Raw genomic sequence first — 13,630 nt, 5'->3', positions numbered from 1 at the left:
CTCCCACTTGGCAGACAAAGGGATCCTGTTAAAACACAAGTCACATCACGCCCCTTCCTCTGCTCAGACCCCTCTCTCCAGCCTCAGAGGAAAACCTGAAGATGGTATTAGAGTCTACCAGCTCATACTACCCGGCCCCATCACCCCTGTGTCCTCTCCCCCTCCCTCACGTCCAACTCCTCAGGCTCCTCTGACACATTGGGCAGGAGCTGACCCCAGGGCCTTTGTATTTGCTATCCCCCTGCCTGCAATGCTCTTCCACCAGATGTCCAGATAGCTGCCTGGCTGCCTTCTCACTTCCTCGGGGTCTCTATTGCACTCCCCACACGGCTTTCCCATCACTCTCCCATTTCCGTATCTGCCTTTCTTTCCAGTAGGTGCTACTCTCTAATATATGTCTATTTGCTTACTCGTTTCCTGCCTATGTCTCCCACTGCTGCGATGTCAAGTTCATGGAGGCTGTCTTGTCTCCTGCAGGGTCGCCGAGTGTCCAGAACAGTGCTGGGCATGCAGTAAGAACTCAGGCAATACTTCTGGAATGTGAACGAACATTTCCATGGACCAGCTTACACCTAGATGCGTGATTCCCATTCATTACCCACTGGTGAACTCATTCATTCTCATTGTTTTTAAAGATTTTATTTATTTGACAGAGAGAGAGATCACAAGTAGGCAGAGCGGCAGGCAGAGCAAAAGAGAGGAAAGCAGTATCCCCACTGAGCAGAAAGCCCGAAGCAGGGCTCAGTCCCAGGACCCTGAGATCATGACCTGAGCCAAAGGCAGAGGCTTTAACCCACAGAGCCACCCAGGCGCCCCTCATTCATTTTAAGATTTTCTTTTTATACTTTATATTTAGAGCCAATGTGTTTGTTCTGTTCGGTTACAAACATACATTCAGGGCCTTACAGAGCAAATAGCCTTGAACACACTAAGAACAAAAACGGCAGGAGAGCCCCAGATGTGCATGTAGAAACATGCCCATGGCACATTGAGACAGCCCCACCTATGGTGCACACTCCACGCAGCAGGCGGGGCAGGGATGGGAGACTCCCTGTGGGCACCTGGCTCAGCCTACCTGGTCAGGGAGGACTCTCTGGAGGAGGGGATGCAGCACCCAAAACCCAAAAGACGATTCAGAAGTTGTCAAAAAGAGGGGCGCCTGGGTGGCTCAGAAGGTTAAGCCTCTGCCTTCAGTTCAGGTCATGATCTCACGGTCCTGAGATTGAGTCCCGCTTTGGGCTTCCTGCTCAGCGAAGAAGCCAGCCACAAGAGGCCATGGAGGGTACGATTCCAATCAACTGACATCTAGAAGAGGAAATCCATAGATACAAGAAGGGGATCAGTGGTGGCCCTGCTGAGCCAGGGGGAAGAAAGCAAAGGAAGTGACCCTGATAGGCTAACTAACGAGTATGGGGGTTTCTTTTCAGGGTGATGGAAATGTTCTGGAATTAGATGGTGGTGATGGTTGCACAACTTTGCAATATGCTAAAAAAAAAATAAAAATAAAAACCACACACACATTGAATTGTACACTTTAAAAGGGTGAATTTTATGGTATGGGAATATCTCTGGTTTTTTGTTTTGTTTTAAGTAGGGCTCCAAGCTGGGCGGGCTTAACTCACAACACTGAGATCAAGAGTCAGACGGGCTTAACCTACTGAGCCACCCGGGCGCCCCAATATCTCTGTGTCTTAACAATGAAGGAAAACAGAACTCTCAAGACAGAAAGCAGAAAGAAGAGATAAAGGAGGGGACATTTCAACCTCTCTTGGGCCCCAGACATTCCTGCCATAACCCAGGGATGCAGAGAAGGGAGGTGGGGGCCCAGGAGAACTGGAAGGGAGGTGTGTTCCAGGATTCAGGAGTGAGGGGAGGGGGTCTGGACTGGGGGAAAGTGATTTTGGTCTCTGGTGGTCTCTGACACAGAGCTGCAGGCTCGGAGATGCTCTCTGCCCCCAGACACATGCACTGGGGTCTCAGAGTCCACCCCTCCCACCCCTACTCCCCTCCTGTGACCTTTCTCTCTGCTCCCATCACCCACTCCCAGTTGTTATTCAACTGACTCTGAGGTCCACCCTGAACAAACTTCAGCCTGTTCCTGTCCCCAGGATGGACAAACATTGCAAACAGCAAACAGCCCACACTGACCTTGGAGCCGGGGGCAGGGGTCAGTGACCTCCCCCAGGCCCATCCTGCTGCCAGCCCCGCTCCAACCTCCCTCTTGACCTCTAGGACCCAGGTGAGGAGGGGCCGCAGGGGTTGTCCTAACTTGGCTAGCGGTGAGGGAGCCGGGTTCAAATTCACCACTTGCTGGCTGAGGAGCCATTAGTCAGTGGCCTCACCCCCACACCCCCAAGCCTCTGTGTTCTCATCTGTAAAATGGGAATGATGAAGACGCCTGGGCCATTCATTGAGTTAAGGCACCAAACCACTACCAGCTGTGGTGCCTAGTGCAGAATATGTGCTCAGAAAACACAAGCTTGGGGCACCCGGGGACCACAGCCAGTTGAGTGTCTGACTTCGGCTCAGGTCATGATCCCAGGGTCCTAGGAGAGAGCCCTGCATCAGTCTCCCTGCTCAGTGGGGAACCTGCTTCTCCCTCTCCCTCCCCACCAGCTTGTGCTCCCTTTCCCTCTCACCCTTGTTCTCTCTCAAATAAATAAAATCTTTTTTTTTTAAGATTTTATTTATTTATTTGACAGACAGAGATCGTAAGTAGGCAGAGAGTCAGGCAGAGAGAGAGGAAGGGAAGCAGGCTCCCCGCTGAGCAGAGAGCCCGATGCTGGGCTCGATCCCAGGACCCCAGGATCATGACCTGAGCTGAAGGCAGAGGCTTCAACCCACTGAGCCACCCATGCGTCCATCAAATAAATAAAATCTTAAAAAAAAACAAAAACAAAAACAAAAACTCAAGTTTAATAAATAGCCTCTGACCTTGACTGAGCACCTCTGCAGGGTATCTGTCGCGGCCCACAACAATTTACATAAATAGTCTCCTCTACTCTCCAGGGCAGCTGGTCCATGACTCCCAGACATGGACAGAGAAAACAGGCCCAGAGAGGTTAAGTGACTTGCACCAGATCACACAGCAGGGGGGATGTGGAGGCAGGCTCTGAACCCCATGTGCCTTGCGCTTATGCACAACGCATGGTGGGCTTTTCTTTTTCTTTTCTCTACAGTCAAATACAGAATATAAAATGTACTGGGACCTAAGTCCGGGAGGCAACATTTCTGGGGGCTCTTGTTCCTCTGTTCCTCTTCTGTGCTCAGCTCTCCTGGCCAGGGGAGGGGGAGGCTGTGCCACGGGGCAGAGAGCAGAGCCCTCCCCTGGCTGCCTCCCCAGGCCCCTTGGCAGGGACTTCAGAGACAGGGACCCAAGTGACAATGACAAACAGAGGCCTTACCCACCCCTGCTGGCCTCCCTCCTTCCTCTGTTACTGTTCTAGGGGTATGCTTCAGTGCCATTAGGGATGTTGCCAAGGTTGTGCCACCATCGTCACTGTCCATTTCTGGAACTTTCTCATCATTCCAAACAGAAGCTCACAGACATTTCATTCCCCCACCCCCACCCCAGAGGTTTCATTTTGCTCATTATTGTTGGTGGGGAGCTGCGGGGCACTTTGTTGCACACCTACTGCGTGCTGGAGCCCGGGCTGGGGCCCCTGGGGGAGCAGCGTTCTGTTGGAAGCTGCCCCTTATCTGGGGGGAGGGGAGGCATTCCAAGACCCTCAGGGGATGCCCAAAACCACAGAGAGTGCCAAACCCTGGATCTACTGTTTTTTTTCCTGTCTGTACACACCTATGATAAAGTTTAACTTATAAATTAGACACAGGGGTGCCCAGGTGGCTCAGTCATTAAGTGTCTGCCTTCATCTCAGGTCATGATCCCAGAGGTCATGGGATGGAGCGGCCAGTGGGGCTCCATGCTCAGTGGGGATTCCGCTTCTCCCTCTGCCTCTGCCCCTCCCCCTGCCCATGATGGCGCTCTCCCGTGCACGCTCTCTCTCTCTCTCTCTAACAAATAATTAATACAAAAGGTTGGGGGGGACTATCAGATAAGTTGTTCAGGCTGTGGCCAAGTTGCAGTTGTCCTATTCATCGCATAAAAATACAGGATAGAGTCCCACATAGGGCTTCTTGCTCAGTGGGAAGCCTGCTTCTCTCTCTGCCTCTGCCTACCACTTTGCCTGCTTATGCTCTCTATCTGACAAATAAATAAATAAAATCTTAAAAAAAAAAGAAAAGAAAAGAAAATCATCGTAAACAGCCATGATCTGTGAGCCCCACCATGACGAGGGTTCTCATTAAGACGTTTCCTTCTGGGCGCCTGGGTGGCTCAGTGGGTTAAGCTGCTGCCTTCGGCTCAGGTCATGATCTCAGGGTCCTGGGATCGAGTCCTGCATCGGGCTCTCTGCTCGGCAGGGAGCCTGCTTCCTCCTCTCTCTCTCTGCCTGTGCCTCTCTGCCTACTTGTGATCTCTTTCTGTCAAATAAATAAATAAAATCTTTAAAAAAAAAAAAAGACGTTTCCTTCTATCACTTCATTCAGTCAAAATCCTGCCTCAAGTAGGATTATAGGCCCCTTTTTCAGAGGAGGGAACTGAGGCCAGAGATAGGGGCCAGCAGGTGAGGTGGACCGAGGATTTGAACACCAGTCACTGTAGAAGGCCGGAGAGCCTTCCGTCTTCCCCTGTCAGGCCAGAGTCCTAGGAGGGTAGGAAGGAGGGAGGCCAGCAGGGGTGGGTAAGGCCTCTGCTTGTCACTGTCACCTGGGCCCTGTCTCTGAAGTCCCTGCCAAGGGGCGTGGGGAGGCAGCCAGGGGAGGGCTCTGCTCTCTGCCCTGCAGCACAGCCTCCCCCTCCCCTGGCCAGGAGAGCTGAGCACGGAGGAGGAACAGAGGAACAAGAACCCCCAGAAATGTTGCCTCCTGGACTCAGGCCCCAGGCCCTGCCCTCCTTCTGCTTCTGTGTTCTGGTCCTGGCCTGTGTTGTGGGTGAGGAGGTGTGGATGTAGGGGTGTGCGGGGTGTGCAGGCTGGCAGACGCGCCGTAGGGAGCTTGTGTGTTTCATCGTGTGCAGATGGGTGTGCGTTTCTGGTGGCCGTGTGAGAGGTGTGCACGTGGGGCTGGTGCAAATGACCGCTTTACGGGATGTGCCTTGGTGTGGGTATTTGCACAAGAATAGAACGTCACGGTAAATGCGCGTGCCGGCGAACATACCTATGTAGGTGTGCGTGCACACGTTTTCATGCAGAAGTTATGAGTGTGTAGATGACATGAGGGTGTCTATGTGTTGGTATGCGAACCTGTCTGCATTCTGCACGTACATGTAAAATTTTAACACTCCAGTGTGCAAGGCGTCCTCCCAATTGCCTCATGTGTGGTTAACTCTGAGTTCTCCCAGGATCCCTGAGGTAGGGCCTCTCATTATCCCATTCTGCAGAAGGAAAAACTGAGTACAGAAGAGGTTTGGTCATTGGCTAAAGAACCTCGCAGGTCCTATGGGTGCCTCTGTACGTGCATGATCGTGTGTGTCTGCGTGAAGGCTGGGATCTGTAGGTGACGCTTTGCCCAGCAGGCGCAAGTGTACTGGACAGGCAGGTGTGTCTGAGGAGGTCAAGTGCGATCCAAGGCAGGACCCCTGGCCCCCTGGGGAGGAACAAACAGCACAGCCCTACCAGCCTCCATCCTTGGGGGTGGACGTCTTCCTGTGTTCTCCCTCTGCTGTCTGCAGAGGTGGTTCGGACAGTGTGGGGGTCGTGGGAGACCCGAGGGGGGACAGCAAGCTCAGGTAGTAAAGGAGGCATCAGAAGAGGGGTGGGGCCAAGGGGGGGGTTACAAAACTGAGGGGGTCACCACGGGCAGACAGAGGGGTGACTAAAGGGGCCACAGGCACAGAGGGTGAAAGGCAGCAGTGACGGGTGTCAAGGGGCTGCCCTCGGGCCACCAGGGGAGACAGTGATGGTGAGCACAGAGGGGAAAGCAGGAGGAAGGATTCTCAGGTCCCAGCCCACCCATGTGGCCCTCTGGTCCCGCCTAGCCCACCAGCAAGCGGTGCCCACAGAATCCCCAAGCCCCCAACCAGGGCTAGTGAGTGGTTCTTGGAGCCTGCTGCCTGACAAGGTGAAGGTGCTGGTGACCAGGACCAGAGAGAAGTGGCAGTGGTTCTGGTGAGTGTGTGCCCCTGTGCTTGGGGGGTGGGTGGACTCTCGGGTCTGAGGGAGGAGGGGCTGGGGGCAGGACTCCTGCATCAGACGGAGGAGACGCTGGGGGCCTGGACCCCTGGGTCTGAGGGAGGAGGGGCCCAGGGCCCTGGACTCCTGGGTCTGAGTGAGGAGAGGCTGGGGGTCTGGACTCTTAGGTCTGAGCGAGGAGAGGCCGGAGGCTTGGACCTCTGGGTCTGAGGGAGGAGCGGCTGAGAGTCTGGACCCCTAGGTTAGAAGGAGAACCTGGGTCAGAGGGAGGAGGGGCAGGGCCAGAACTCTGGGGTTCTGAGTGGAGTAAGTCTGTGACCTCTGGGTCTGAAAAGAGCGGAGAGTAAGAGTCGAGAGCAGGCACTCCTAGGTCTGAAGGAGGGCTGAATGGGACAGCGGAAGTCTTGGGGGTGGCTGGGGTCTCAGCTGTTATGTCCCCTCTCCTGCAGGGGACCGGAGGCCTTCCAGGGCTTTGTGAAGACCTACTACGACGACCACCTGAAGGACCTGAGCTTCCGCTCCCAGGCCTGGCTCCGCAGCTCCAAAGACAGCCTTCTGAACCGGGCCTACAGCCTGTGCCCCCGGCTTCTCTGTGGGGACCGGGACTAGAATTAAAGTTTCTGCCGCCGCCACAATAAAGAAATACTTCTCTTGTGTCCCTGTCCCAGTCCCTTCCTACTGTGGCCGCCCCCAGCAGTTCAAGAGTAGAGGACGTGACACCTGGCAGGGAGGGACTCCTTCCCCTCAGGGAAGGAGTCAGGCGGATCACTCCCTTCTCCCAGCCCTGAAACCCACCCCTGCGGGCTTGTGGGGGGAAGGAGACCTCAGACAGCCGAGTTTGGGGTTGGAGGGGGAAGGCTGGAGTGTGGATGCGGTCAGCAAGTCCCCACAGCCACCTGTCATTCCAAGCTCTGCCTTTGCTTCCTACGTGAGGGAAACCCCAGCCCCCTTTCCTGGTGGGTGCCCAGAACCCCTAACTCTTCACAGCCCCCCACCCAGCCTGTCTCTCTCAGGAGTGAGTTTTCAGAGTGGGGGGCCCCGTGTGGCTTGACCCTGGGACAGTCACTGCCCTCCCTGCCCCGCACCGCCCCCTCAGCGGCCCTGTTGGCTCGGACTTTGGCCTAGGGACAAAGTGAGGGTGGTGGCTGTGGACAGGGAGGTGGACCGCAAGAGCTATAAAGCCTTTCTCTGCCCTCGTGGAAGCCGGTGAGGACAGCCTGCGGGAGCTGGGTAAGAGAGGGACCAGGATGGAAATGGGAAAGGGTCAGCAGGGAGGGGGCAGAGATAATATGAAGTCAGAAACCCCACAGAGTCCCGACATTAGATTCCTCTGTTGGAAGGGTGGGATTTAGAATCTTAGACCATTTCCCCTGTGCCCATGGCCCTCGGGGTTGGATCTCAGCCTCATCTCCAAATTGCAGGAGAGACAGTCAGGCCTCTGGGCACTGTCATCGCTGAGCTGAGCACTTCTGTCACCACAGGGCAGGGCGGTGGGGAGTGGAGACCGAAGGAAGGCACAAGGCATGCAGAACAGGGCCTGGGGCATCAGAAAAGGGCCCCCTGAGTGTATGAGGTGCATCCCCGTGCCCACTGGGTCTCAGCGGGATGTCACCCTCTGCTAAGCCTTTCCCAGGCCACGCATGCGACACGGCCTCCCCCGTCCGGAGTACTTATCCCCTCCCCCACAGCGTGTCCCCCTGTTGAAGACATGCTGTACATTTTCCTCATTTAATACCATTGATTGTATTTCTCTCTCCTGTGGGCTGCGGAAGGGCAGGGCTGTCGCCTGAGTTCACAGTAGGGGCCCAGGGCCTTGCTTGGCACACACGGTTAGGGCTCAAGAGAGGCTTCTCGAGGGAATGAAGCGATGTTAGAACGAAGGTGTGAAAATCAGGAGAATCATAAAATGTTAGACAATGAGCCCCAAGCACAGGCACTGGCAGCTGGACTCCGCGTGGGGCTGGGGGTGGACCTAAGGGTCACCGACGACCCTGCTCCACAGTCTTCTCAGCGTTCCAGGTCTTCTGAAGCTATGGGTACTCGATACCTCCTGGTTCTGGTTCTTGTCCTCCTGGTCTTGGGATGTGGTGAGTGTGTTTGGCAGGGGACAGACGAGGGGTCTGTGAGGGGGATGAGATGAGCTCTAAGCGTCTTCCCAGTCCGGTCCTTGCCTGGCCCTTCCCCTGTCCCCCTCCTTCCCTGCCTCGTTGCCCCCTGCAGCAGGCTCCTCAGCTCTCCTAACGTGCTCCCCCACTGCAGAGGTCAGGGGGGCCCACGTGCCCCAGCAAGATGAAGCCGCCAGCCCTGCCCTGCTCACTCAGTTACAAGAATCACTGTATAGCTACTGGGGGACAGCCAGATCGGCCGCCCAGGAGCTGTATGAGAAAACATACCTGACCACCATGGATGAGAAAATCAGGTATCAACCCGCCCCCACTGGGAACCAGGAGTCCTGGCCCCCAGCCCTGCCCGAACCCCGGATTCTGAGATCCCAGCCCCGTCCTCCCTAGGGATCCAAGAGTTTGGGTTCCAGCCACCTTTTCCCACAGGACACATAATTCTGGGCCCCCCAGTCTGTTTCTCCCCTAAACTCCAGGTACTCCCAGCCTCCTCCCCGCTCTGAGCATCTGTTCTTTCTCCCCAGGGACCTATACACCAAAAGCACAGCAGCTGTGAGCACTTACGCAGGGATTTTCAGTGACCAGTTACTTTCTATGCTGAAAGGAGACCAGTAGCAGCTGGGGCCCCGGCCAGGGGGGAAGGGAGAGCCCAGACCCCACAACCCCTTGGCTCCTCTGACCCGCCCCCCACTTCTCAGCAGCTGCCAGCATCCTGTTCCCAACACTAGTCTGTCTTCTTGCAAATAAATTAATATACAAAGCCATTTATTTTATTCCATGTGGTTGCTTTTCTAAGACCAAGATGGAGGGACTGATTCTGTCCATCCAATGGTTATTGAGTACCCATTAGACGTATGGAGGCCTAACTTGGTCAGTGGGAATAACGAGGTAAATAATAACAAGGAATAATCATAACAGCAAAATTAGAGACTGCCCTTCCCCCAAGGTCCGGCCTTCTCCTCTGTGAAATGACAAACCAGAACACTAACTTCCAGTAGCCTCCGGCAATATCCAGGTCCTGGACAGGTCCTTTAAATGTGCATCCTAGTGAGGTGTCCCATGATCCTGTGTCATAGGGGAGACTGGTGCCCAGAGGTCACTACTGAGCATGGGAAATCAGAGCCCAGGTGGTCTGGGACCCAAGAGGATCAGTCAAAAGCAATGCTCTGTGACAATTCCTATACACTTGTCTGACATGTCCAAGGTTTATTGAGCTCCTGCTAGGGCCAGGAGACACTGCCGGGGGCAGGGGGGGAAAGACAGTCCTGCTTTCTGTGGCCCTTTAAAAAGCTATTGATTGGGTCTGGGCCCAATTCCATGTAGGTTTAGTGATTACGGCTGTGTGCTGTGCCTTGTTAGCTGCTCTCTCCCCTTGTTAGCAACAGTAGTGACATCTGAGCTCTCATTCAGGATCAGGAAGGAGCTCTGTTCCGTCTTGAGGCCACCAACAGAGCCCGATCGCCAGAGCGGCTGTGGGGTGGGAAGGGGCGGGGAGGCAGAGGGATGAGCCAGACAACCAAGGAAGAAGATGACTTCAGACAGCAATTTGTGTGATGAAGAAAAGAAGTGAAGATATCAAGGCCTGGGTGCTGTCCCCTCGGATAAGGGAGGGCCCCCAAGAAAACCTGGCTGGGCTGGTCCCAGGGGATGCAGTGGAGTGTGGCTGGGGCTGTTGTTGCTGGGTGGTGGGAGGAGGGGAGCAGGGGACTGGCTTGGTTGGTTAGTGGTTGGGAAATGGTATCTGGGCAGTAGGGAATTGCAGGCAAAAAGCACAGGGTGTGCAAGGAAGAGAAGAGGCAGTACAGTTGGAGAGATCAGTGCTGGGCGGATAGAGGGCTGAGGGCCTGGACTTCTGGGATCTGAGGGAGTAGACGGTGGTCCTGGGACCCCCAAGTCCAGGGGTGGGGCTGTTGGCCTCTGAGGATCCAGGGTCTGTGTTTTTCCTAATCTGCTTGGCATTGACCTCCCCCTGGCCTCTCAGCACTCTCAGAGCAGTTTCCCAGTTCTTGAGGATGGGCAGCTAGGAGTCTAGTAGAAAACAGGGGCCTTGAGGAGGGGCTGTGGGAAATGCCCCCAAGTTCCCCAGGGCCTGGGAAGAGCTGAGGCTGCCAAACCCAGGGGGTGACGGGGAGGGGGGTACCCTAGAGGAACAATCCCTGCTCTGTCCACTTGTTTCCCACGGACTCAAGCCAAACCAAACCACTGCCCAGGCCAGTTCTGCTTCCAACCAATCCTGGTGCCCTTCCCAGATTCCTCCTTCCTTTCTCAGGCCTCCACCCCAGTCCCACTCACCCTAGGACCCCAGAGGCCAGGCCCTCAGATGCCTCTTCCCCCAGAACTCAGGAGTCTGGGACCCCAGACTTCTTCTCCCTCAGACTCAGGAGTCTGGACCCCCAAGCCTTTTTCCTCAGGACCCCAAAGTGTCGGGCTCCAGTCCTTTCTTCCCTTAGAACCTGCCATCGCAGCCTCTGGTTGGTGTTGGGCGTCCCCTAGTGGAAGACAGAGTGGCTGTGAGCTACTTAGCAGAAATGGAAGAATTTATTTGGTCACTCAACAGACAGGAGCGAGGGCTTTGCACCGGTCCTAAGGTCACAGTCTAGCTGAGAGACCTTGATGCTCCAACAGATTGGGATTCCGCAGTTTATGAGAGAAGAGGGCAGACCTGAGCATTTTGTATCTAGAGTTGAAAGCAGAGATGGGGTTACAGTGAAGGTGGAGATTATGTTTCTTTTTTTTTAATTTTAAGATTTTATTTATTTGTCAGAGAGAGAGAGAGAGACAGCACAAGCAGGGGGAGCAGCAGGCAGAGGGAGAAGCAGATGGGAGCCCGACCTGGGGCTCAATCCCAGGATCCCGGGATCATGACCTGAATTGAAGGCAGATGCCCAACCAACAAGCCACCCAGACTCCCTTGGAGATTGTTTTAAATCCCCTCACTTGCCTTAGCTTTCTGTGATCCTCTATTTAAGCTTGTGCATGTAATTTTGTACCTTTTTTTTTTAAGATTTTATTCATTTATTTGACAGAGAGAGAGAGTGATCACAAGTAGGCAGAGAGGCAGGCAGAGAGAGACCAGGAAGCAGACTCCCTGCTGAGCAGAGAGCCTGAGGTGGGGCACAATCCCAAGAGCCTGATGTCAGACCTGAGCCAAAGGCAGAGACCCAACAACCCACTGAGCCACCCAGGCGCCTGTAATTTTGTACTTTGAAAAAAGAGGCCCACAAACTAAGTCTTGCTTTTGTCTGGTGGACTTGAATCATCAATACGTTCATTTCTTCCCTAGACTTAAAAACTGGGCCTATGGGGCGCCTGGGTGGCTCAGTGGGTTAAGACTCTGCCTTCAGCTCAGGTCATGATCTCAGGGTCCTGGGATAGAGCCCCACATTGGGCTCTCTGTTCAGCAGGGATCATGCTTCCCCCTTTCTCTCTGCCTGCTTCTCTGCCTGCTTGTGATCTCTCTTTCTGTTAAATAAATAAATCTTTTTTTTAAAAGATTTTATTTATTTATTTGACAGACAGAGATCACACGTAGAGAGGGGAAGAGAAGCAGGATCCGCAGTGAGCAGAAAGCCCGATGCAGGGCTTGATCCCAGGACCCAGGGATCATGACCCCAGCCGAAGGCAGAGTCTCTAACCCACTGAGCCACCCAGACGCCCCGTAAATAAAATCTTAAAAAAAAAAAACAAAAACTGGGCCTACAATTTTTTCTAAATTTCTATTTATTTATTTGAGAGAGCGTGCGCGAGACAGCACAAGGTGGGGGAGGGGCAGAGGGGCGCGCCGCCAAAACAGGGCCTCTGTCCCAGGATCCTGGGATCATGATCTGAGCTGAGGGCAGACGCTTAACCAACTGGGCATACAATTTCACAGACTGGTTCTTGCCGCTTTTATAATCTGCCAGTGAAGTGGACTGGGAAAGACATTCTCTAAGGTAACTTCTTGCCCTTGTGTTGGTCCTCAACATGAGGTAGATAGGTCATCGACCTTCTGCAAAGTTTCATCCCTTCACTTAGGAATCATCCCCTGGGGCAGTGCTGGAGGCCGAGCAGTGAGCGGGACAGTCCTTGGCTTCCCCCACCCAGGGCAAGACATGCCACACCCGTCCCTGACAGTGATGACAGAAAGTGGGCAGGGAACTGGAAGACCGGGAGGCGGTGCTCGCACAGCCCGGGGGCCAGGGAGGGTTTCCTGGAGAAGGTGATATTACTGCCTAGCTGGGACCAAGAGGAAAGTGGAGGGGCTAGTTAATAAAATGAGAAATAAATAATTGCACAATCCTAGTGCGAAACCTCCTCTCCCTTTCAGGTAATCTGTTAAGGTCAGTAATAACAGCGCAAGATACTGATCACCTGCTAAGAGTGAGGTGGGGCTGGGTGGGTGGGTGCTGTTTACATTCGGGATCTCACTGGGTCTTTCCAAAACCCCGGCGGAGCACAAGCGGGAGTGAAATGCGTTTAACAAAAAGAGGTGGAAACTGAGGTCCAAAGAGGTATGTCCCTGGTCCGGGATCACTCAGAAGGCCAGTAGCACAACCAGAGTTTAAACCTAGGTCCCACCTCCACTCAATTCATACATTCCTGATCTCCATACCACCCTCCCCAGGCCAGGGGTCTTGCAACACGTGTCCCGGCTTGGAACAGTATGAAGATACATAGCTAAGAAAAAGTATGAAGTTCACAGAACCCTTGAAGCCGAGTCCGAGTTGCGGAATTTGCCCCGGAACGCGCATGCGGGCTAAACTAGGTGACCCGAAAGCTCGGGGAAGGGCTGGCGGCGGGGAGAACCCTGAAATACTAATTCTGAATGCACGGGAAAACTCCAACCTAAGGGTACTTGAAAGAAAGGATTGCTTTGGGAAGAGGTGTCTAAATGCTACGACATTGGCCAAAGGCCCGCCCCCTGAGGGTGGGTACGGTGGCCGCAGAGGTTCAGTCAACACAGGAGGGGCGCGCTTCGACCAGACCGTTTTGAGGCGTTACGGTGGCCGGGAAAGCTCAAGAAACACGGAAAGGCCTCGGAGAATCGGCGAGGCGGGCAGGATGGCCTACAACGCTCACATAAATGGAAGACGAGAATTTACCCGAGAAAGCAAAGGGAATGGAGCCTCTGAGAATCTCCTACACCCGCCGAGAAAGTTCGGAAGTTCAAAGCAGGGAGAACGTCTGCTAGGTGAAAACGAACGTAGGCGGAGAGGAGGCGGAGTACGGTGGCCGAGTTGGTTCTTTCTTAGCCGGAAGCGGCTCTCTCGAGAGGCGTGGCTTACGCGCTCCTGCCGGATACGGTAGCTGGCGGCTCCGGCAAGTGTGAAATCTCGCGCG

General features: G+C 54.4%; 2 protein-coding genes across 3 annotated transcripts; both read left to right on the top strand.

The window, feature by feature from the left end:
* The first annotated feature begins 4,916 nt into the window (after positions 1-4,916).
* On the top strand, positions 4,917-6,800 carry APOC4 (apolipoprotein C4). The gene is made up of 3 exons (XM_044260552.1): positions 4,917-4,992; positions 6,038-6,167; positions 6,641-6,800. The coding sequence occupies exons 1-3, from the start codon at positions 4,917-4,919 to the stop codon at positions 6,798-6,800; spliced, it is 366 nt and encodes a 121-aa protein (XP_044116487.1).
* A 392-nt stretch (positions 6,801-7,192) lies between these two features.
* APOC2 (apolipoprotein C2) lies at positions 7,193-9,065 on the top strand. Of its 2 annotated transcripts, none has more exons than XM_044260551.1 (4): positions 7,193-7,421; positions 8,211-8,278; positions 8,451-8,610; positions 8,836-9,065. In XM_044260551.1, exons 2-4 carry the CDS (start codon positions 8,224-8,226, stop codon positions 8,924-8,926), a joined length of 306 nt encoding a protein of 101 aa, XP_044116486.1. In that variant the 5' UTR covers positions 7,193-7,421; positions 8,211-8,223; the 3' UTR covers positions 8,927-9,065. The 2 variants fall into 2 exon arrangements, with proteins under 2 accessions (XP_044116486.1, XP_044116485.1); XM_044260550.1 differs by having other exon boundaries at positions 8,194-8,278.
* The last annotated feature ends 4,565 nt before the right edge of the window (positions 9,066-13,630 follow it).

This window comes from Neovison vison, chromosome 7 (genome assembly GCF_020171115.1).
Source record: "Neovison vison isolate M4711 chromosome 7, ASM_NN_V1, whole genome shotgun sequence".
Lineage (NCBI taxonomy): Eukaryota > Metazoa > Chordata > Mammalia > Carnivora > Mustelidae > Neogale > Neogale vison.
Note: the sequence above shows the minus strand (reverse complement) of the source record. Positions and strands in the feature narration are given on the sequence as shown.

Excerpts from the sequence above, each read along its gene's own strand:
- APOC4 (XM_044260552.1), top strand. The coding sequence starts at position 4,917 with ATGTTGCCTCCTGGACTCAGGCCCCAGGCCCTGCCCTCCTTCTGCTTC. Across the intron at positions 4,993-6,037 it reads GGTCCTGGCCTGTGTTGTGG|CCCACCAGCAAGCGGTGCCC; the intron begins GTGAGGAGGTGT and ends GGTCCCGCCTAG. Across the intron at positions 6,168-6,640 it reads GAGAAGTGGCAGTGGTTCTG|GGGACCGGAGGCCTTCCAGG; the intron begins GTGAGTGTGTGC and ends CCTCTCCTGCAG.
- APOC2 (XM_044260551.1), top strand. The coding sequence starts at position 8,224 with ATGGGTACTCGATACCTCCTGGTTCTGGTTCTTGTCCTCCTGGTCTTG. Across the intron at positions 8,279-8,450 it reads CCTCCTGGTCTTGGGATGTG|AGGTCAGGGGGGCCCACGTG; the intron begins GTGAGTGTGTTT and ends CCCCCACTGCAG. Across the intron at positions 8,611-8,835 it reads ACCATGGATGAGAAAATCAG|GGACCTATACACCAAAAGCA; the intron begins GTATCAACCCGC and ends CTTTCTCCCCAG.